The following is a 25,315-nucleotide window of genomic DNA, read 5'->3' on the forward strand; positions in this document are numbered from 1 at the left end:
CACATAATATTTACACATCTTGTATTTATTTAGCAGTGAATTCGTGTTAGATGTAGCTGTGTATAAAAACTCTTCGGATCAATAGCAGTCACAATATTATGAACAATGAAAGTAGTCTCTGATTCCATAAGTTGAGAACATCGTGACAAGAAAAAAAAAATGAAGAATTCAAGGATCAATATTTTTTAATGAGAAGAACTTGAGTATAAAAAGAACTTGAGTTTGTTTTTTAATATAAGTTTAGAAGTGTTTTTAAGAGTCTTTGTATTGAAAAATATTCTTTATTTTTTTTAGGAAAACTCTTAAAAAACATTTCAAACTTTTATCCAAACATGTTTGTTGTCTATAACTTTGTGACTATATTAAATGGGACAGCTCTTGTTACATGAGTTATGATGTTGACAAAGATTACTTTTGAAACATACTCTTCCGTTGCTAAAGATGAAACTAATGGAGAAAGGCTAATGTTATATTCACATGAAAACTCTGGTGGACCCAATTGTTAGATTTGTAGTAAAAAACAAATAGTTCAGAATGTTTGGTGCTTAAGAGCTCTTTTAAGAAACCTCATGAGTCAGTGTTTTCTTTTGCTTCTATGTGCCTTAATTGAGTTAACTCACATACCACCTGTTATTGTCCATAGCAACTATATGATCTCACTTTCTTAATGAATAAGAATATTAACAAATACAAAAACAAATGAAATAACACAATTGATTCAATTGCAAAATAGAAAATCACTGTGATGCAGAATGGACAAAAAATGGTAAGGATAATTAGCCCGTTTGGATTAGTTCCAAGTTTATGGAAATTTTCCAATAAGATAAATATTTGATTACTAATTTACAAAAAAAAACAGTATGAGTTTATGGCATTATTATATATGGACAAAATAGGAGAGGAAACTTCTAAAAAAATAAAAAAAGTTTACATACATTAATTTTAAGTTGTGTGACTCAAGTGAGGGCATCAAAATTAATATAAATCAACTTTGAGTTATTTATGGATTATTATGTTATAACTACGATAATAATGATTAAGAGTGTGTTTGTATTTTCGTTTGGTATGTACAGGTAAATGTGAGTTTATTTTAATGCATCAAGACTCACACTTTTCCGTTTCGTTGCTTTGGAATTCACCCCACCCATTATACAAACACACACTAAATCTTTTCTTTCAAGTTTTAAAAGAAAACGTCTTTTCTTTTTAAGTTTGAGTAATGAAACTATCAAATCCACTCTAATTATGACAGAATTATAATAATGTATTCAAAGTCTTAAATACGTCACTTTAATGCATTGCGATAAAAAAAAAAACAAATAACTCGAACCTCTCATCCTCGTACTCTGAAATCCCATGATTCATTTTTTTTTTCTAGTTTCATTTTGAACCCAAAATACTTGAATGATGAGAAGTGAGGCTAAGTATGTTCTCCTCTCAAAATTTAAATAGCTGTAAGCTAGTGTTTTTGCACCTCTTGCTAAACTTAAACTACATCATATATTTTGTCTTTACTTAAACGAAAGTCGTGATCTTCGAAATCTCGTCTGTATCTCTACTATTCCATTATCTTCTTCTCCTGAGTCTTTACTCTCAAATTAAAATTATATCATTTAAAAAAGTATACATTGTGGCACTGACTCTTGGATAGTGGATATCAATATGCTTAATGTGCACATCTAAAACTATGGTAAAAGGATAGACTCAAAATTTAACCTTCCAAGTCTTAAAGTTATAGGAAATCAACCATGACCCCACAATGGGGAATCTATCCATAGGTTCATAACTTATTTTCAATGTGTCATGCATTATCAGATTATTTAAAAAGATTAATAAAGACTATTCAAAAGATTAAAGTGAAACTTAAAATTAAAAATGTGAGATTATATCTCTATTTTAGTCAACTTTAAAAAGATATTGAAATGATTCTCACAATGGACCCACATCTTTATAGTGGGATTCCTCACTTAATTGATTAATCACTTCATAAAAGGTTATGAATGAAGAGTCATAAATAAAGTCATTCCATTCCTATAAATAAGAGGACTTTGAAGTGATATAGTGTAGTAGTAGAGTCCAATCCATACTTGAATTCTCTTCAAGAGAAAGAGAGAAGTAGAGTCATAAAGTTCTTATATTCCTCTTTGTTAAAAGGAAAGAATTGCTTCCACCATACTTGGTTAGAATCAAGAGTTAAAAGCTTACTAAGAGTCACGTCAGATAGAACCTGTTGTACTCTCAAGTTCTTAGTAACAACACATGTAGAATGGAGTTCAAATCTGCTTTATTGGAAGACACTGACATGGTTTTTATAGAAGCCTTACAAAACAGAAAAACAAACATAACACCACATTCACAAAGCTAGCTAAAGACGTGGTGAGACTTTTGCTGAAACAAACATAAACTAGCTATCCCTACAATTCAGAACATTACTAGAATAAGCAACAACAAATAAAAGTGTGAACAAGTCTGATTGACTTGGTCACCAAAATAACTAGCAATCCTAACAAATCCTCCCTTAAACTGATTAGCAACTTGCTGTCAGTTTACTCCCGCTGATGAACGGACTCCAAGCAACTCTTAATTTCATAAACACATGCTGCTTCAATGCTTTGGTCATAATTTCGGTAATTTGATCCTTTGAGCCACAGTGCTCTAACTTAATCACCCCATCTTTTGTTCAATCATGGAGGTGGAATCTAACATCAATGTGCTTACTCTTTTTGAGTCTATAGATATGGTTCACAAAGTATTTCAAAACTGATAATTAAAGACTAATTTATACTTGTGAGACTTGACCTCCACTAGTTAAGTACTATTTCAAAATTGCATGAATTGATCTTGGAAGTAATAGGTCAATTTCTTGTGTCTCATGACACATCTTACAACTACTGGGTCAAGAGATTTAGTTATCAATGTGTTTACTCTTTCCATGCATAAGAATATTCTTTAATAATTTAATGGTTGAACTATTGTTACAAAAAACAATAGTGCACTTATTTTGTTCATGGCCAAGCTTTTCCAGTATCCTACACATCCACACACATCTTGACATGCACAAGAGGCTGCTGCTATGAATTCAGCTTTAATGGTAGAGTGAAACTGCTGGCTGCTTCTTTGAGGACCAATTCACTTCCCCTGAGCTAAGAAAAAATACGTATCCTGGTATTTTGTTTCTCTTTCCTTTCTATTTTTTTCTTACCTTTTTTTATTTATGTGTTTTAGCACGCTTAACCTTGCTTTTTTTCTTTCGTTTCCTTCCTTTAACCTTGCTCTCTGTTGGACGCAGTAATGCAAGTTAGGCATTGAATTAAAAGGACAATTATATATGTCAGTCACACAACCTCTTAATATTAATTTCAACATCTTAATTTTTCACATATTTCAGCTCTGGATGTCAGTTTAACTTGATTCACCTGGAGTTTCAAACACATGTTTATTAGTGGCTGGTGTCACTAATTTCTAAGTTGGGATTATTTGTGTTTCATGTGTTTACTATGTCATTGTATTGTAAGGTGTTATCTTGTTTGGCAAGTGTACCAAATCGAATAAGTAGTTCAATGAAAGTATGAGTATCGTCTTCCAAGGAACTTGCGCAACACTTTGTAATTTCACTTGTTATACTAACTAAGCTACCAAAAAGCAATAAGAGTTTGATTTGCTGCAGTAAATAATGTAAACAAGCAATAACAATTCTTTTTTGTATTTTGGTAAACACTTAGAGTGCAAAACTTGATTCTAATGCAATATTAATAAATTGTTGGGGTTTGACTTCACTAAACCTTCCTCTCATGCTTATCACTAAGTTCACAATAGTTATTATTCAGAATTTATCAATCACTCTCAAAAGTAACCAACCCTAATCTCTTACAAGTTGGCATCTAAGTTACTAACTTAAACTATCAATCTCTTGCATAGTTTAACCAAGAAACCAACTTTAAAAACAAGAGCTTGAGAAAAACCAATGGCATTTACTCTATCTCTAGCAATAAGCACCATTAGCTGCTCTATTTCAAGTCAAAGGTTTAAAATCATTTCTCAATCTCTTAAAAACCTTAAGTTCAAGTTAAGGATGATCAAGCCATAACAAGCATTATGCACAGAAAAAGAGCAATAAAACTGAATAACAACTTAGATTGATAGCTTAGAGTTTACACATGAGAATGGGTTTAGTTACATCAAACCCCAACAAGGGTGAGTTTAGCTACACATAGACATGTAGAACTCTATAAATGATGAAGAAAGGAAGAAGCTTGATCTTGAAGGTTCTAGAGCTCTCCAGCCGCCACACACACTCCAAGAATGATCCTCCTTTCTTTTTTTCTCGAAAATCCCACTTTTAAGTCATAAAAGCTTTTGTCTTATGTGCATAATGACATGTCAGCACAATCCACGCTAAGTGTGAGAAGCCACGCTAAGCTTGAGGATAGGTCTGGAGTGAAATGAGGTTCTGGGACTCTTACGCTCAGCCTCAGTTCCACGCTCAGCGTGAGGATTGAATTTTTGTTCGAGGGACTCTCTGCCAAGCTGAGGCTAAGTCTGGATCTGGGGCTTAGCCTAGGGACTTAACCAAAAATTCCTTCAACTTGAAATTCACCACTTTGTGCTTGACTTCCTTCCTTCTTTCCTAGCTTTCTCCTAAACTACAAAACAACAACCAAATACTTGTAAGTTTCCTAAAAACATGATTCAAAAATAAAATGTGATCGCCTAACAATTTAGATATGTTTTGAGTTAAAAACAAGGTCTAAAGCAAGGAAAATTGATATAAGTGCTTCAAACTAGGCCATAAACTTAACGAAATCATAGCACTTATCAATACCCCAAACTTAAGATCTTGCTTGTCCTCAAGCAAAGAAAAATAAAGCAACTAAGTTAACACACAACCTAATCTCCTAATTGAACACGATTTGAAAATTGGTAATCACACAAAACAGCCATACATGTCTTCCAATAGTTGAACACCAAAAATGTTTACACTTGATCAGCCAATTAATGTGGTGCCCACACCATTTGATATCAGAAGTGCATTGCAACAGTTCCCAAAGGGATTAACAAGCATGGCAATGATACTAATAAAAATTAGTGAACAAACTCTTCCTCACCAAGATCAGTGTTTCTCTCATCACACAAGTGTATTTAGGTGAGAATCTCTCAAATTTACACAATTGAATCACACAAATCAACTTTGCTTTTCATCTCAATCAAATTCAAACAGTCACATAATCATGCATAGATCACAAGGTCTTTCATGGGTTGTAATGTGGCTGGGCTAACAAAAGAAATTGTTTTTTCTGGGTAAACAAATGACACCATAGGAGTAGAAGAGCAAGTCTTAATGATCACCATGTATAATTCCTCTTCCTTTCTCAATTCCTAGAAGTCCCAAGATACTACCTTCACCCAAAGCATATAGATCATACAACACACTTATTCACACAATTTAATCACTTTTTGATGTTTGATTTGATTTTTTTTTTTTTTCTTTTTCTTTTGCTTTTTTTTTTATTTTACTATTTTTTTATTTGAAACTAAATAATAGATGACTAATGGTCACAGTGGTACAACCATAACATGTACATTCATCAATATGCTCAACAACAATGATCACCCCAAAATACCCCAAACTTAAGAATTTTCTCCCCTTATGATCAATTTGATTGCTCTCCTATTCCTAAGGTGTGGGAGAATTTTGTTTTTCTTAAGGGCTTCAAGGTTTTCAATGAATTCACTGTTTGGCTCAAAGTAGGGTGCAATGGATTCACTTTTTTGTTAGGTTGACTTTTTGGTCAAGTGGCTCAAATTTACAAGAAAAATTGCCTTGATCATCTCTAAACAACATATGCTATGCAAACTCAAAAGAGACTCAAGCAAAATCAACCGCATGAAATCAAATGGTAACACTCTTACAGCAAGAGGGGCCAAAACTCACATGGGTTAGTAAAGGTGTTCAAAACTTTTCAACAGTATCATGCCACAGTCATTAACCACAAAAGTAACTATCATACACTATCACTAATCATCCCTAGAGTGCAACCACAAACATTTTTGATCTTGTGTCTTAAAGTGACCTTGTTCACTATGCACACCTAAATTTTGATTTTCCAGTTTTCAAACGCATTAAAACCACACAATCAGAAGCAAATAACAGAACAAGATAATAAAACACAATTTTCCAAAGTGAAACAGCTTAGTCTTCCTCCTCATCCTCTTCAGCCTTGCCTGACTCTTCTTCATCGTCAGCTGCATCACCTCCCCCTGCTATTGATCATGGCCTCCTGGCCATGCTACATGAGCAAAATAAGTGAATGTAACTAGGAAGACACAAAATCAGGCAAAACAATGAACAACCAAGCTGGTTTTTTTTTTTTTTAATCTTCCATAACCACACTGAGCGCCCAGCCCACACTCAACGTGAGGGTTGCAACAATGTGCTCCCTTTGTTTTTTGGCCCTAAAAATGCTTTCAAGGGTTTCCACCACCAAGAACACCAAAATAACTTAAATCTTGTACTGGGCATTCACAAAAATAAGGTTTCCAAGGGTTTTAAGAAGACCCATTCACAAATATACCACCACAAATGTGCAAATATCATAAAGGAACATCAACCATGAAAATAAGCTCAAAAACACCATGGATACAAGGGTTTGCACGAAAATGGGTAGAGGGGATTAGATGTGGGGAAAAATAGAAATGGAACCAAGAAACATACAATGGAGGGAATCACATAAGATTAGGGAAAGAGACTTACCTTTATGCCTTTGATGAACAAGAAGAGAGAAAATGGAGCCTACCCACACCAAGAGCAAGACGGCCAAAGAATGAAAAGAAAGGAACCTAGGGTTTTTGAGAGAGTTTGTGAAAGGTTAAATAGGGGTAGAAGAAAAGAATGGGCTTCTGGAGAGAAAGTGAGAACATTTATTGAAAAAGTGACTCCTAGGCTAAGCGTGGTTCTGGGGCTTAGCCTGGGAGCTCCAGGTGCCCCATTTTGCTGTCACGTCCACGCTGAGCGTGGATTCTAAGCTAAGCGTGGGAGTTCCAGAGAGAACTACCAATTTTCAAGTTCAAATTTGAGGCTCAGCGTGGGACTGAGGCTTAGCGTGACACCTCCAGAGAGCTATTCTTCTACCTCTACACTGATATAGCTTAGCTTGGAACTTCATGCTTTCAATTTTTCTGCAAATTTTCAAAATTTTCAAGCATAGCTCAACATGAAGTTCCTCAAGCCCTCACAATCACAATGCTTTCTCGACTAAGAAGCAAACACAATGATTAACCATGCACCTACACCTAGAACACACTAACACAAAATAACTGAATTTAAAGGCATGCTAACTGGTTTTTGGATTAAGAATGATGGGTTGCCTCCCATAAAGTGCTCGTTTTCTGTCACTAGCTTGACAAGCTAAAGCTTCAGGAGTTGTGCAATGCAACGGTGGAATGAGCTCGCTCAATTTCACCGCTTAGGTAGAGTTTGAGTCTTTGGCCATTTACCACCCAACTCTCTTTGGAGGCAAGATCCTCCACTTGTATTGCTCTATGAGGCTTAACTTGCTTAACTCTGAATGGCCCTGACCACTTTGACTTCAGCTTCCCTAGAAAAAGTCTCAACCGGGAGTTGTAAAGGAGCACAAGTTGTCCTAGCTGAAACTCTCGTTTTAAGATATTTCGTTCATGATACAACTTCACCCTTTCCTTGTAATGCTTAGCTGAATCATAAGCATTGAGCCACAAATTTAGCTTTCCCAAGCAGTGAGAATGGAAGCGGCTTCAAGCGGATTACATCATCTGGAACTGATTTTTTTAGCTTTTGTGTAGCCTCAAGCACTACCTCGTCCAGCACATCCATTCGGAAACAAGCACCTTTATCATTCGGATGGGTCATAGCTTCAAATACATTAAAAGTGATCACCTAATCATGGACCCTCAATTTAAATTCACCATTCTCTACATCAATGATCGCTCGTGCAGTCTTCATAAATGGCCTCCCCAAGATAATAGGAATAGCAGAGTCTTCTTCCATATCCATAACCACAAAATCAGCTGGAAATATGAATTTGTTAACTTTAACGAGCATGTTTTCAATCACACCATAGGGATACTTGATAGACCGTTGCAAAGTTATGCGGGTCGGTTTTACTACCACCTGGCCAACTCTATCTAACATAGACAAAGGCATGAGGTTAATGCTTGCACCCAAGTCTAGCAGTGCTCTTCCAACTGATAGGTCCCCAATAGTGATTGGAATTGTAAAACTTCCAAGGTCCTTGAACTTGGGAGGTAAGTTCTTTTGAATTATGGCACTACACCCTGCTTCTAACTCAATGATCTCTTGCTCAATGAACTTTTTCTTCTTTGTCAAGAGGTCTTTCATGAATTTTTCATAAGTGGGCATCTGCTTCAATGCCTCTGAGAATGGAATGTTGATCTGAAGCTTCTTAGAAAGCTCCATGAAGCGTGCAAATTGCTTCTTTTTATCCTTCTTGCTTGGGGCTAGGGGATATGGCATATCCTGGGTACTAGACACCTTGGATTTCATCTTCAATTCTCTTGCTAGCTGGCTCTTTGATTTTTTAACAGCAACTTCCTCAGCCAACTCTTCTCCCTCTATGACATTCTCTTTTGCATTTTCTATTTTTTTTATTTTTTTTATTATTTTCTCCATCTCCCTCTCTCATTTCTACCTTTTTTTCTTGCTGCTCTTCCTCATCCTCCAACACACCCACTCTCTTACCACCTCTTGTTGTAATTGCACTAAAATTCTCCTTTGGATTAGTATGAGTATTGGCTGAAAAATTTCCACCAGAATTTTCAGCCAATTATCTGGCCAGCTGCCCCATTTGAATCTCCAAATTCTTTATAGATGCTTCAGTATTCTTGTGGTTAGAGATTGAGACCTGCATGAACTGGTTCACTATTTCTTCTAATTTAGATTGTCTATCATACAAGTTGGGCCTTTGCATAGGAGGTCTACTAGATTGAGCAATATCATTCTGGTTCCACCCTGTGCTAGGGTGTGATTGCCAATTCTTCCCATAATTACCACCATAATATCCTCCTTGTCGAGCTTGATTCCCCATGTAACTCACCTCTTCTCCATGAGATGGGAAAGTATCAATGCACTGCCCGTGAGGATGATTCAACCCACAAAGATCACAACTTAGAACTTGATGCTGAGTGGATTGTAGCTGTGGAACCCGAGCAACTTGCTTGGTAAGAGCTTCAATGTGCTGGCACAAGAGCTTATTTTGAGCTAATAAAGCATCTTGAGATCACAACTCTAAAATACCTCTTTTCTGTCTTGACTCCCTTTTAGTTGGCAAATCATAATCATTTGCTGCCATAGCATCAATCAACTCTATAGCCTCCTCTGGTGTTTTAAAACGCATACTACCTCTAGTTGAGGCATCCAATAGAATTTTCATCGTGGCTGCAATCCACCCAGAAAAATATTAACCTGAGTAAGGTCATCAAATCCATGACTTGGACATCTCCTCAACAAGGATTTGTATCTCTCCCAACCTCGAAAAGAAGTTCATCTTGCTTCTGAGAGAATGTGACAATCTCACTCTTTGCTTGATTGATCTTAGCAAGAGGGAAGAATCTTGCCAAGAACTTTGTCTCTATGTCAGACCACCTGGTTAAGCTTTGATGTGGTAGAGCATTGAGCCACATCTTAGCTTTCCCAAGTAGTGAGAAAGGAAACAACTTCATTCGAATCACCTCTTCAGGAACTTGATGTATCTTCACTGTGCCACAAAGCTCAATAAAAGTATGAAGATGTAGATATGGGTCCTCATGATCAAGGCCCGTAAATTGATTGTTCTGAATCAGATTCAACAGTGCAGGCTTCATCTCAAAATTAGTAGCAGCAATTGCAGGAGTGGCAATGCTAGAAAAATGAGTAGTACCAGTGGCAGCTGCATGATCACCAAGAGTAATTCTTGGTCTTTCCTCTGCCATTTCAGCTTCCTCTAAGATTTCAGATACAAAAGGATTGAGAGAGGATGAAGTAGCCTCTCTATGTTGTGCCTGCTTGGCTAGTAACCTTTGCTTCCTTACTGCTCCCCTGTTCCTCCTAGCTGTTTTCTCAATTTCTGGGTCGTAAGCTAAATCACTAGCAGGAACAGTACCTCGCATAAACCAGAATCACAAAGCTACAACCAATAGTCAGCAACACAGATACAATGAATTAAACGAAAAAGAATATAGTAATTGCAAAATGTAAAAGAATAAATGAATCAAAGCCTAGATTAGTAATCCAAGTGACTTTTCCTAAGTATTGAGACGCAAGTCCCCGGCAACGGCGCCAGAAACTTGTTATCTTGTTTGGCAAGTGTACCAAATCATATAAGTAGTTCAATGAAAGTATGAGTATCGTCTCCAAAGGGACTTGCGCAACACTTTGTAATTTCACTTGTTATACTAACTAAGCTACCAAAAAGCGATAAGAGTTTGATTGCTGCAGTAAATAATGTAAACAAGCAATAACAATTCTTTTTGGTATTTTGGTAAACACTTAGAGTGCAAAACTTGATTCTAATGCAATATTAATAAATTGTTGGGGTTTGACTTCACTAAACCTTCCTCTCATGCTTATCACTAAGTTCAAAATAGTTATTATTCAGAATTTATCAATCACTCTCAAAAGTAACTAACCTTAATCTCTTACAAGTTGGCATCTAAGTTGCTAACTTAAACTATCAATCTCTTGCATAGTTTAACCAAACAACCAGCTTTAAAAACAAGAGCTTGAGAAAGACCAATGACATTTACTCTATCTCTAGCAATAAGCACCATTATCTGCTCTATTTCAAGTCAAAGGTTTAAAATCATTTCTCAATCTCTTAAAAACCTTAAGTTCAAGTTAAGGATGATCAAGCCATAACAAGCATTTTGCACAGAAAAATAACAATAAAACTGGATAACAATTTAGATTGATAGCTTAGAGTTTACACATGAGAATGAGTTTAGTTACATCAAACCCCAACAAGGGTGAGTTTAGCTACACATAGACATGTAGAACTCTACAAATGATGAAGAAAGGAAGAAGCTTGATCTTGAAGATTCCAGAGCTCTCCAGCCGTCACACACACTCCAAGAATGATCATTCTTTCTTCTTTTCTCGAAAATCCCACTTTTAGGTCATAAAAGCTTTTGTCTTATGTGCATAATGACATGTTAGCACAATCCACGCTAAGCATGAGAAGCCACGCTAAGCTTGAGGATAGGTCTGGAGTGAAATGAGGTTCTGGGACTTTCACGCTCAGCCTCAGTTCCACGCTCAGCGTGAGGATTGAATTTTTGTTCCAGGGACTCTCTGCCAAGCTGAGGCTAAGCCTGGATCTAGGGCTTAGCCTAGGGACTTAACCAAAAATTCCTTCAACTTGAAATTCACCACTTTGTGCTTGACTTCCTTCCTTCTTTCCTAGCTTTCTCCTAAACTACAAAACAACAACCAAATACTTGTAAGTTGCCTAAAAACATGATTCAAAAACAAAATGTGATCGCCTAACAATTTAGATATGTTTTGAGTTAAAAACAAGGTCTAAAGCAAGGAAAATTGATATAAGTGTTTCAAACTAGGCCATAAACTTAACGAAATCATAGCACTTATCATAAGGATAGTGACCAAATGTTGTATTGTAGCTAAGGATAAAGCACCTATCATTATCAAAATAGATGACTGCTTCAAGAAATTTTCATAAAAGTGGCAAAACTAATGGACTGAATATTTCAAAATTGCGATATGTTTTTCTCCGACTTCGATCGGCAACCCTTTTTAGTTAGTTTTTCTATTTTCTACAGTTACTTTTTTTTTTTCACTGTATGCTTCACTGCCTGACTTTTTTTTTTTGTATGCCTCTACCACAATTGCATATGTTTCTCCAAACACGTCACATTTTTCATTTTTTGGTGAATACTCCAACACATCACATTACTACCTCAGAATACACTATTAGACCAATGCCATGTGTCTTTTCTCCATTAACTTCGACACTTTATTACATATTTGTTTACTGAGAATGCATTTTGTTTCATCTCATTTTGTTTCTCTAGCATATTTATCCTTTCCTCTACTTGAGCTATATTCTTAGAACTGTATTATTACTCTTCTCCAAAAGTGCCTCTAAATTGTGGTGCTGGTGCATCACGTCCTTCTTCGGTATTTAAGCTCTACACTTTAAATTTTAACCAGATATTGACGACATTTCGTGTTAAGAAATGTATGTTATATTATGAAGAGAATGAATTATATAAAGAATTTAATATTATATTGAAATCTGTAAAATATTTATATGTAAAAGTTTCACATAAAAAGACTATTTTAAGTTAGAAGAAAATAATATAACATTCTTTGATACACATTGATCAAGACTACTTTGAATAAAGAAAAATTAGCACCTTAATATATATATTTTTTAATTTTTAAAATAGGAATAAACATAATTCAATGTGAAATTTGTCGTTACAGTATGTATATTGATGAAGAATAAATTATGCTCCCATGCATTGCTACAGAAAAATAATTACAAATCTAATGATAATTTAATGCTTCAACATCAATAGCAAACTTGATATTTTCTTGTATGCACACATGCATCAAAATTAATAGAAAGCATAAAATTTTTATACGGTAAATCTATAAGAAATTCAATGGTTCTTATACAGAAGGAAAGCCTTTTCCACATTTGAAGTTATGAAGAAAAAAACGTATTGAAAAGCCTTCTAGCTTGTATATGGTTTAAGCATTTTAATTTAGGAGGATAGCCTCTTATTCAGGAAGGTACCCTCCATTCAATGGTTTGGGCATTTTAATTCACATGCTCGTTTAAAAACTAGATGATAATACCAATAAATAAATAAAAGATAGATGCATTCAACGAATTGAAGCCAGGAATAATTTAATTTAAAAAAAAAAAAAAAAAAACTGTGTATGAATCCAATGTAAGTTGGCACTTGAAAACATAAGTGTTGTCTATGTATGATCTACATGTGCAATGAAACGCAGGGGACTCAACGTAATAGGTCGAAGAAAGTTATTCTCTATGAAGCAAAATTTCCGAATACATGTCATTCTTTTCGATTAACAATGGTAATACCCTATACAGGCTGCAATTCCAAACCAGTATGCTCAGTGTCATTAGCAGAAGAGGTTTCAGGATGTTCCTTTTCATCACTAGACTGCATCTCTTGAACGGGAGGAGCATCTACAATGGTTGTCTCTGAGAAAACATTGTCAGAGAGCCTTCCCTTCATCTCCCTGTGCTCTTGACACAAGGCACACCAGTGCATGCAGCAGTGTACACAACATGGATCACAAGGCGAGTTCTGCAGTCATCCAAACAATAAGTCAAAAAATATCTTAAAAGCAAAACAAGGTTAATGCTCTGGGTAAACCATAAAAGCTAAAGGAGAAAAAATTGTTAAAATATTACTTGTGTGCTCTGTTTAACTTATTTTGGATAAAAAAAAATTGATCTTTTTGTTTTGCCAACTTCACCAGCAATTTTGAGAGAACAAAAATAATTATTTGTCTGGAAAATCTTTTCCAAACATACACTACATGTTGCTAGGTAACACGAGTAAAAGAAATGCTTTCTTATACAGTATTTGATCACTCAATGAAATTATAAAGCAGCCATTTAAGCCTATGGCCCAATGGTGACCTAGAATTGAGCAAGGTTCTTGCCCCATGTTAAGGGTCAGAACCCAAATTTCTCCACCTTTTGAATCAAAATAACCTCTAGAAACGAATGGATGCCCCTGTTCTCACAAACTGTCGTGGATTATGAAATTGTCTACGAAGTTAGAGACTATCAAGGATTGTACTTTAAACAAATAGATAAATAAGGAAACTGTTAATGATACAAGACAAGAGTAAAGATGGGATGAAAAACAATGCAGTGTAGACAAAGGCACCAAAGCAACAAGGTGCCTGCCTCTGGCTAAGGTGAAACACATCTCTAGCATCTTATCGGTATTAGTGAAAAATCTCTGAAAAGCCCAGTCATCTAACTTGGTGAATGGGACAAAGAAAGTACAATGGCTGGAATGTTAAAAGAATAACTGTTGCCGGTATTTACAATTTTTAGCAGCAGCAAGCAGCATAGGATTTAGTAAATTGAACATCATAAACTTTTATTTATAATACAAATGAAATTTTTGAGTAGTTAATTTTACAGAAAATCAATGGAATTTTTTCAAATATATTTCTATTTTCTTATACTAGTCTTTTTTTCTTTCCAGGTTATAAGATGTCTTTTTCTATTGAGCATCATTTCTCAAACTGAGTGGTTGGTTACAAATTGTTGACATTTGACACCAGATTTGCTGAAAGTTCATATAACAATTCACCAAGAATAAGACTAGAATCATGTCCATACAGGCATTTATCATGTATTCATTGTTAGATTACAGACTATCAAGTACATCTATTGATCTATGTTTCTCTTTCAATTAAATTTGTTCAAAACATGCATGTACTGTTCCAGTAAAAAAAAGGTCTTATGTCAATTCAGGCAAGGCTTGGTAATAGAACAGACACCTACAGAAAGGAAATTGGTTTTAACATCTAATGAATTCTGCATTACACATCTGGAATAAGCAGAAGCAATATTTCTCAGCATGTGAATATTTGATATGTACTGTTCCATATTTAAAGTTTACTAGTCTGAGTGGAAAAGATATTCAACACATACCTTTAAGTGATACTTCTTCTGTAAGTTTTGCCGAACCTGACCAGTGTAAATGCCACACATCCACCAAGTAAAAAATAAGCCCTCAAAAATGAGAAAAGATGTCCCTGGGTCAATGACACCATTAAAGATTGCAGTTGCGGTTGCCAGAGCAATGCCACCCTCAACAAAAATGGCATGACAAATGCATGGTCCAGTCCAAGGAGTCTCTTCATGCAAGCTTTCTACATTACGCCCAAATAATACACAAGGACAAAACAGTCCTGTCAAACCTGCAATTAAGGTGAAATAGTATAAAACCAAGCAAATGAAACAATTTTCTGCATAATCATTGCCATTTAAATAATTCCTTCATATTCTAGTGCTCAGCAAGTTGTAGTTCACCAATAATTTAACATATTAAATATGAAGAGATTTTGATAGTAAGGATTAATGGTCAAAGGAATCATATGACATTAGATTATTTGTAGTCTCACTATCGACACAATTGACTGGTTCAAACTGTCCAATATAAATGAATAAATGATAGATAACAGCCTGACTCCAGCAAAATGTGACAGCTTGGTCATGCATTAACTTACAATTGTCCCTATCTTCAGCACATCCACAGATCCCAGTCATCCAAGGTTCATCAGAAGGAGGTGTATAGCTTTCAGGTAATGGCTGGCCACATTCCAAGCACTTGTGAACAGCCAACTGCAAAGGATTGAAAACTGTTGAGAGTGATGGTGAATGAAGAGAACATATTCCTTGTGTATTGCAAAGCAAAAGATGTGTTTAAATACAAAGTAGTGGGCCTAGGCCCATAAGATAAAATAACCATAAGATAAAATTATATCTAACACTCCCCCTCAAGTTGGTGTATATAGATCATATGCACCAAGCTTGTTACAAATATAATCAATCCTAGGACCCCGTAATGATTTGGTGAAGACATCTGCCAACTGATCAGTAGAGTTAACAAACTGAGTAGTAATGTCCCCAGATAAAATCTTCTCACGAATGAAGTGACAATCTATTTCAATGTGTTTGGTCCTCTCGTGAAATACTGGATTTGAGGCAATATGCAGGGCAACTTGGTTATCACATATGAGAGTCATCTGTGAAACTTCGCCAAATCTCAGCTCTTTAAGCAACTGTTTGAGCCAAATAAGCTCACACGTAGCAGAGGCCATGGCACGGTATTCTGCTTCTGCACTAGATCTTGCCACTACATTCTGCTTCTTACTTTTCCACGAAATCAAGTTATTGCCAATAAAGACACAATAGCCTGAGGTGGATCTCCTGTCAGAGGGAGAGCCTGCCCAATCTGCATCTGAGTATCCCACAACCTGGGTATGATTGTTGTAGCCATATAATAAACTTTTTCCTGGAGCACCTTTGATATACTTCAGAATGCGGATGACTGCATTCCAATGTCCTGCACATGGAGAATTGAGAAATTGACTCACCACACTAACTGCAAAAGAGATGTCGGGACGAGTTACCGTGAGATAATTCAATTTCCCAACCAGTCTTCTATATCTCTCAGGATCTGAGAAAGGCTCCCCCTGACTTGGTAGAAGTTTAGCATTAGGATCCATAGGTGTATCAACGGGCTTGGAATTCATTAGCCCAGTTTCCTCTAAAATATCCAATGCATACTTTCTTTGAGATATTACAATTCCATTTGTAGACTGCGCTACCTCAATCCCCAAGAAATACCTAAGTTTACCAAGGTCTTTTGTCTGAAAGTGATGGCAAAGATGTTGTTTTATCTGAGAAATGCCATGATGATCACTACCAGTGAGAACAATATCATCAACATACACTATCAAGTAGATGCACCCAGCAGTGGAATGTCGATAAAAGACCGAATGATCAGCTTCGCTTCGAGTCATACCAAACTGTTGGACTACAGTACTGAATCTACCAAACCATGCCCTTGGAGACTGCTTAAGACCATAAAGTGATTTGCGGAGACGACATACCAAACCGGAAGACTCCCCCTGAGCAACAAACCCAGGAGGTTGCTCCATATAAATTTCCTCAAGCAAATCCCCATGAAGAAAGGCATTTTTAACATCCAGTTGATAGAGAGGCCAACGACGAAGAGCAGCCATGGCTAAGAATAATCTGACAGAGGCCATCTTGGCAACAGGAGAGAAAGTGTCACTATAGTCTAATCCAAAAATTTGAGTATAACCTTTGGCGACCAAACGAGCTTTGAGTCGATCAATGGTGCCATCAGGACCAACCTTGATTGTGAAGATCCATCGACATCCAACCACAGACTTCCCAGGAGGCAGAGAAACAAGATCCCAAGTACCATTGTTCTGAAGAGCACACAGTTCATCAAGCATGGCTTGTTTCCAACCAGGGTGGGCCAAGGCATCACCTACATTTTTAGGAATAGACACAGAAGAAAGAGAAGAAAGACAAGTATATTGGGATGGGGATAACCGGTGATAACTCAGAGTAATATAATGAGGGGAAGGATTACGAGTAGAACGATTACCTTTCCGAAGGGCAATAGGGAGGTCAGACTCAAGTGGTTGGGCCGGAGGAGACGGAGGAGGTGGCACCGAAGTAGAGTCGGGTAAGGGTCCAATGGGAAGGTTGGAGCGTTGCCGACGATGATAAACTTGAAGTGGAGGCGGAGGTGGTGGGTCGGGTGACACAGCAGACACAGGAAGAGTATCAAAGACAAGAGGTAAGGGTGAAGGGGCAAGGACAGGTGTAGGAGAAGAGGAAGTAGATGAAAAGTAGAGAGAAGACTCAAGAAAGGTGACATCGGCTGAGATTAAGTAGCGACGAAGGGAGGGTGAGAAACATTTATACCCTTTTTGAGACCTAGGATACCCTAAAAAGACACATTTATGAGACCGAGCGGAGAGTTTGTCAAGGCCAGGACTGTGATTATGGACAAAACACGTAGATCCAAAGACGCGAGGAGGTAGGGGGTGGAGAGGTTGAGAGGGAAATAAAATAGAGTGAGGTATTTGGTTGTTAAGGACAGAAGATGGCATTCGATTGATGAGATAACAAGCAGTGAGAAGAGCATCACCCCAAAAAGTTTGAGGAACGTGACCATGAAGTAAGAGGGTGCGAGTGGTCTCAATAAGGTGTCTATTTTTGCGCTCAGCCACCCCATTTTGTTGAGGGGTATATGCACAAGAAGTCTGATGAAGAATGTCATGGGAAGCCATGAAGGCTTTAAAGGAGTGAGAAAGGTATTCACGAGCATTATCACTACGAAAAGTACGAATAGAAACACCAAATTGAGTTTGAATTTCATTATAAAAAGATTGAAATATGGAAAATAATTCAGAACGAGATTTCATTAAAAATAACCAAGTACATCGAGAGTAATCATCAATAAAAGTGACAAAATACTGAAATCCTAAAGTGGACGGGACCCGACTCGGCCCCCAAATATCAGAATGAACTAAAGCAAAAGGAGACGATGCTTGTTTGTGGACACTCGGAGAAAAAGAACTACGACTATGTTTGCCTAACTGACACGACTCACACGACAACTGAGACAACTTAGACAGACGTGGTACAAGGTGTTGAAGCTTGGCAAGGCTAGGATGACCTAATTGAGCATGGATGAGGGTAGGGGAATCCGCCACCAAACCAACAGGAGCAGAGGTGCGTAGGTGATAAAGGCCATGAGACTCACATCCGGTGCCAATCATCCGTCCCGAACTCCGGTCCTGTAAGAAAACAGAATCTTTAGTAAAAGAAATAAGGCAATCAAGAGAACGAGTAAGACGACTAAGGGATAATAAATTAAAGGGAGACTCTGGGACATAAAGGACATTGTCAATGGAGAGAGAAGGAGAAAGATGGACAGTATCAACACCATGAGATGTGGCGCGAGAACCATTAGCCATAGTGATAGAGGGTAAATAAGCAGAGGTAGAAAGAGATGAGAAAAGAGACCGATTACCAGAAATATGATCGGTAGCACCAGAATCTAGGACCCAAGGGCCAAGAGAGGTGGAGTGAGTGAGACCAACAAACGAAGGACCTGTGTGCGCAACAGAAGCAGTGGAATTGGAAGCTTGACGTTCTTCATACCATGTAAGGAAGTCATTGAAGAGAGCTGGGGGCCCAGAGCCAGAACTGTCAGAGGGGGTAGCACCAGATGCAGTCGAGACAGGAGACGCAGTGTGGGCAACGGCACTAGCAGGGCGAGGGGGACGACCATGTAAGACATAGCAACGGTCAATTGTGTGACCCAGTTTGTGACAGTGATCACACTTAGGACGACCTTTGCCCGGTTTGCGAGAACGCTGACGATCATCACGTTGAGACACCAAAGCAGAGGAGTCGCCAGTGGTAGCGGAAGAAGAGATGTCAGGGGAAGACTTGCAGGGCACACGCAACAGAGTGGACCAAGCCGAGTTCAAGGTAGGCACGGTCGGAGATCCCAAAATCTGATCACGAATGGAAGAGTACTCATCAGGAAGCCCATACAGTGCCATCAACATAAAGAATGTTTGGCGTTGCTCTAGTTCCTTGGCAGGAGTGTCAGCAGGAGGCAAAAGTTCATTGAAGTCATGTAGGAGGCCATGAACTTTGCCCAAATACTCAGCCATGGAACCATCAAGGCGTCGGGGAGAGATGATATTCTGGAGATGTTGACACACACCATAGAGACGTTGAGTATCATTGGTGTATAACACTCGGGCTTGTTCCCATAAATCAACACATGTCTCATGGGCACGAAAAATTTGCTTTAAGGAGGGATGAATGGTCGACTTAAGGACACTACAAATTTGAGCGTCAATTTTCAACCAACGAGGACGATCCTTCTCATCAATAGAAGCAGCTGTCTGGGTAAGGTGAGCAACATAATCCTGTCCCTTAAGCCAGAGCTTGATATCCGAAGCCCAAGTATCATAATTGGTGCCATCTAACTTGTCAATGGAAAGAGGGACATTGACATAATTAGTGAAAATAGCAGAGTCAGGCCGAGCAGCGGAAGAGGAAGCCATAGATGCTGTAATAGGAGAGAGAAACAGCAACAGGAGAGAGAAAGAAACGGCCCGAGAAGGAAGAGACCCGTGACAAACGATGACCGATCACAAAACAAATCACAGATCGGGGTAGAGGGGGTCTGGGCGAGTCCGGCGCCGGTGGTCGCTGCCGGAAAGGTGGCTGGACGCGCTGCCACGCGCGGCGGCCGGCGTGGAGGAGAGAGAAAACGCGCGAGGAGGAGATCGGCGCGTGAGGGCGCGTGCGATCTCCGTTCGCCGCGCGACTGGTGGCGGGTGAGTCGCCGGAGCAGGGCGACCTGGGTGGGTGGGTCGCCGGCCGGAAAGTCGACGGCGGCGGCAGTGACGAAGAAAACCCTAAAAAATAGAAAAAATTGTCGGAATGAGACACGACAGGGTGGGTAGCCGGAAAACGGAATGAGACACGTTTTCCGGGCACCGATGAACAGTGGGTCCACCGGGAGGTCAAGGATTAGGCTCTAGATACCATGTTGAGAGTGATGGTAAATGAAGAGAACATATTCCTTGTGTATTGCAAAGCAAAAGATGTGTTTAAATACAAAGTAGTGGGCCTAGGCCCATAAGATAAAATAACCATAAGATAAAATTATATCTAACAAAAACCATAAGCAAATAGCTGTCTACTAACTTATATTAAAACTCAGCAGATGAAGCACAAGCACAATCTTTTCAAATTTTCATTTTGTTTTCTCTAGCAATGTTACAAAAGATTTGAAAAGGTTGCAAATTGGCTTCCAACTTCCAAACACGACCTGAGAATGTGATCAACCTCACCTTTTGAAATAAGGCTTAGTTGTTTCGTTGCTAAATTTATTTCTAGCACAAATCAAGAACTATTCCATTTGAAAATTTTCATGACAAAATGATAATATTACAATTAATTCCTGTAAGTTACTATCTATAAAGTATTAGAGTTTAGGGTTTAGGTTCAAAGAGGGATGAGGGGGATTGAAGGAGACAAGATGGAAAAGGAATAGTTACCCTTGTTTGGAATTGTAAAATTTAGAACATCAAACCAATATACAGTCTCAATTTTAGATTTTAGATTTCAGCTTAGGGCCTTGTTCTGATTTTGATATGGATAAAAAAAAGTCCCAGATCAACGATTCAGAAAACATAAGTACATAAGGAAGACAAACTGTATGCCAATTTACTTCAGGCATCATGTTTCTACCTTGCTAAAATAACAAATAGCCCCTTATCAACCTATAAGGAAAATAATACTTCTTGGTCTTGGTAACTCCTGAATTCACTGAGGCCTAAGCTTCTACCTCATACAGTAGAAACATATGAGGAGCCATATGAGGCACCAACACTTACAAGGGGTTATTATATATTTAATGAACCAACACATAACATTGTAACATCATCGGCCAACAGAATGTTAACTGATTATTATAAAACATTTTCAACCAAGCATTCAAGCAAATCTACAACCTCATCTCGCCACCCAAATTCACATTCCATGTCTACGTCTCCACAAATGCAAATACAAACAACATTGGACCACTCCACTGCTTTATTCGCATACATAACTAGAATTCTCGAACATGCAAAACTAGGTTCGGATTGAACCCAGAAACCCTTCAACAAGATTTCCATCCTTGTGAATATCTCTCTTGGGAGATTTCAGAAACCGGTCAGCAACCACAATTTTACCCACAACATCAAGGTTTTTGGGTTCTCTACGACCACATCACTACCACAATCATTGCCACATTCAAGGTTTGCAAAAACAATCCGCAACCATGATTTCAGTTGCAACATCAATGTTTTGCAATTTTCCACAATGACAAAGATCTCAACAGAACCACAACAGCAATTTAAAACCTGGCTACATTTATTCATAATTTCCCGCAATTCGAAGGATCACAATGGAATCACGATAACAATTTTTGTTTTTGATCCATTGAAATTACATTGACCACATCAGGATTCGAAATTAAGACTATATGTCTACTACCCCATATTCACCACCATGATAGCAATTTAAAACCTTGATATTGCCTATACTATAAATCAAACAACATAGCCAACAATGATGAATGAAATTAAAGAAAAAAGCAAGGTGGGTACGAATCAAATCGAACCTGAGGAACCTCAATTGGCTGATTCAGTTCACCAGGTGTGATATCTTCCAAAGGAGCCTGATCTTTAGTGAGCTTCACGTAACGCGATTGCTTCCTTTCCTCCATCTAATCAAATAAAACACAGAAAGGAGGATGAATCAGAGGGAAATGAATGTGGTTGGATGTTGTGAATTGTGATAAATAAACAGAGAAAAACACAAACGTAAATGGTGAGTTTGAGATCTAAGGAAATTGCGAAATGGATTCACCTTCGGGATGAGAGACGAACACCAACGTTGGATTCTCCGAACCAAGGAAATTAATTGAGAGCGGTGTAAGTTATGTTTTTCACTTTTTTTTTTCTTTTCTTTTTAGTGCCTTCAGTGTCACGGGAACGGAATATGAGAACTCGTGGCTACTCACTCCCCTCGTCGTCTTCACTCTTTCATGTGTCTTCATAATTTAAGAGTGGCCACGCGTGTCATTTATTCCCATATCATAAGTTTTATGATTCACTTTATTTTTTGATATATATTATAATTAATTTTAAATTTTATTATTATTACTATTATATATATATATATATATTTAATTACTTTTTATTATTAATTTTTAATTAAAAATTATTATTACACTTTTTAAAGGTTTAAAGTGTATTTTCACTTTAAGAAGTTAAATCCTAAATTTTATTATCTTAATTATGTTTGTAGTTCTAAATTTGAGATTCCTTTATTCTTAATTTAAAATTTATATATTTTAATTTTAAAATATAAAAAATTATTATTTTAATTTCTTAAATTTAAAATTATTTTTTATTCTAATTTTTAAAATATTGTTTTGATTGCTAATATCATAACTGGTAATAATAAATGAGAGGAATTAAAATAATAAATTTTCATATTTTGAGAATTAAAATTATAAGTTTTAAATTTGAGAATTAAAAAAATATTTTTAAAAAAATATACGAATTAGAAATACAAGTTATAAATTTGAAAGACAAAAATATATATATTTCGATTTTGAAATAAAAATATATTTAAATTTGATTTTTTTATATAATTTTTTATCAATATTTTTATCTTATATAACTGAAATTAATGAAACAAATTAAGATAATTATATTTATAATAAATAAGTATTTTAAATATAAAAATTATATTATAATTAAAATCTATAATAAATAAATATATTTTATATTTATAGTAAATAATGTATATTATGGTAATTTTTAAATATTAAAAATTTTATTTAAAAATAAAATATTAAATTATAAGAAATAGGAAATTAAGAAAAAAAAATTAAAATCGTTCTTCTTAAATAAAACAGATAAATACACTTTCTTCCGCGAAATTCTTAATATAAATATTTTTTTGAATAACTATTCTTATTTATGTATGAAAAAATTAAACTAAGACCAATTTTCAAAAAAAAAATATTTTGGCTAATTAAAAATTGAATTAATATAAATATATTTTTGGTGCTTTTGGATCATGTCATTATGTCACACGATAAAAAAATTGAAAAAAGATGAAATTATTATAAAATAAAAGAAAGTTGACTAATAATGTTAAAATTAAAACTATAGAATTATACAACACAAAAATTATAGAATAATAAAATTATAGAATTACACAATATAATTTTTTTTTAAAATAATTAGTATAACTCGTGAATATTGGGAATACAATTTATAATTTGTTAATATATTTCTCAATCAAATTTGAACTTTCTATACATATATTAATAAATTAATATGTAGCACTCGTCAAAAAAAATATTAATAAATATGTAAATAAATATTTCAAAATATTATAACATAACTATAAATACTATTATATGTTAAAATAATTTTATATTCATATATATTTTGTATTATTTTAATTTATATAGGTGTTTGTTTCAAATTATTGTATATAAAATGCACTTAAACCTATTATTCTTTATCATGATAATAACAATATAAAGGATTCACACACACGACTTTTTTTTATTAATTAAGGAAAAAAATAGCATTTTGAGAGAAATAGGATTGGTTAATAAAACAAATAATGTTTGATTAGTGAAAGACACGTCTTGTGAGTACATATTAGTCTTTAATTAAATATTATATAGAAATTAATTTTTTTTCTCTTATTTTAAATCACCAATTGTTGTTAGGTTAATTCAAAATTAAGGAAACATACATGCAAAATTTTGAATCCCAAATGTTTAATGGAGTTGTTAATTGTTTCATAGAATTGTTAATTTGTGTTCATAGATCATTCCCAAAAATAAACTAAGATGCACATTCAAAATTGATGAGTTTATCATGCAAAAAAAGAATTGTTAAATCAAAAGATGATCTAGATTCCTTAAACGCAAAGTTCTAATGTTAACAAACAAAGCGTTTTTATAAAGAAGAAATGTCTGTAAAAACATCTTTAAAAAATATCTTTGAAAAGTTTATAAGATAACGTAAAACATAGATAGTCTATGAGATGTTGTAAATCAGACGGAGCATATAGTATGTTTCATATACATTGAATGTTTATTATTTATTAAGACTGACGACAAAATTTGTATTAAATATTTTATTCCTTAACAGATCAAACTAGAAAGCCATCCTAAAACTCACAAATCTGTTAAAAAAATAATCATGCTCTCTGTCATAACCAAAATCCTTGAAATCAAAGAAAAAAGAAAATAAAGTCACTGATATAGTTGCTCTGTATTAACATTGCTTCTACAAGCTTTGTTTGGTATGAAAAGTTGATAAGTAGCCTCCTTTATTAGGTAAGAGGTATCATGTGGTGAAATGCATTTAATGCTCGCGTTAAACGAGTTGAACGATCACTTGCCATCATAAGGAAAAACAATAAAGAAAAACAAAATAAACTTATGAGTTGGACTTAAAGTGTTACAATGGTTATCTTCTCTAAGCTATTATATAAGAATATTCAAATCTCAAGCCAAAAAAATATATATATAGAATTTACACAAGAAAAATGCCATATATATATTTATACAGAAACATACTCTTTGTAAATTTATTCTTTATTGTAAACATACATTGTTCTATACTGGTTATATAACGTCTAAGTGAGATGAACACATGTAACCTTCATAGCCATTGTTATAAGGTTGAGCCTAAAGAAGCTTGTCTGAAAAAGAATATTTCTTTTGAGCCTAAAGAGCTTGAATGTAAAAGAATACATGTTGTTACGCTTAAAGAGGCTTGTTGATAAAAGAATACTTAGGTAGTTGCTTGAAGTGGCAAGCTAAAGAATTAGGATTGAGTCAGAAGTGATTTGTTGAAAGAATAATTGTATCTTTGTTTAAAGATAGTGGAACTCAATCTGATTAGATTGTGAATTGGATATAGTCTCAATGCTTGAAACGAATCAGTACAAAAATTCTCAATGTTCCATTTGATAATTCTTCATACTCCATCTGACTAGAGTTACTATTTCACCACAAAAAATTGTGCGAGTTTTTTATATACATTATTTAACCCTCCCTTTCTAGTGTTTATCTTTTCTCCACAAAAACACTAAGAAAAATT

General features: G+C 35.7%; 1 protein-coding gene across 1 annotated transcript; it reads right to left on the minus strand.

Moving 5' to 3' along the window:
* Positions 1-12,879: 12,879 nt before the first annotated feature.
* On the minus strand, positions 12,880-22,227 carry LOC109819070 (cell number regulator 6). The gene is made up of 5 exons (XM_020384655.3): positions 22,044-22,227; positions 21,796-21,900; positions 15,281-15,395; positions 14,703-14,971; positions 12,880-13,332 (listed from the first exon to the last, which is right to left on the minus strand). Exons 2-5 carry the CDS (start codon positions 21,898-21,900, stop codon positions 13,105-13,107), a joined length of 717 nt encoding a protein of 238 aa, XP_020240244.1. The 5' UTR covers positions 22,044-22,227; the 3' UTR covers positions 12,880-13,104.
* Positions 22,228-25,315: the final 3,088 nt, after the last annotated feature.

This window comes from Cajanus cajan, chromosome 10 (genome assembly GCF_000230855.2).
Source record: "Cajanus cajan strain Asha chromosome 10, NIPB_CcT2T_4, whole genome shotgun sequence".
Classification (NCBI taxonomy): domain Eukaryota; kingdom Viridiplantae; phylum Streptophyta; class Magnoliopsida; order Fabales; family Fabaceae; genus Cajanus; species Cajanus cajan.

Excerpts from the sequence above, each read along its gene's own strand:
- LOC109819070 (XM_020384655.3), bottom strand. The coding sequence starts at position 21,900 with ATGGAGGAAAGGAAGCAATCGCGTTACGTGAAGCTCACTAAAGATCAG. Across the intron at positions 15,396-21,795 it reads AGCCAATTGAGGTTCCTCAG|TTGGCTGTTCACAAGTGCTT; the intron begins GTTCGATTTGAT and ends AATCCTTTGCAG. Across the intron at positions 14,972-15,280 it reads TGCTGAAGATAGGGACAATT|GTTTGACAGGACTGTTTTGT; the intron begins GTAAGTTAATGC and ends CCTTAATTGCAG.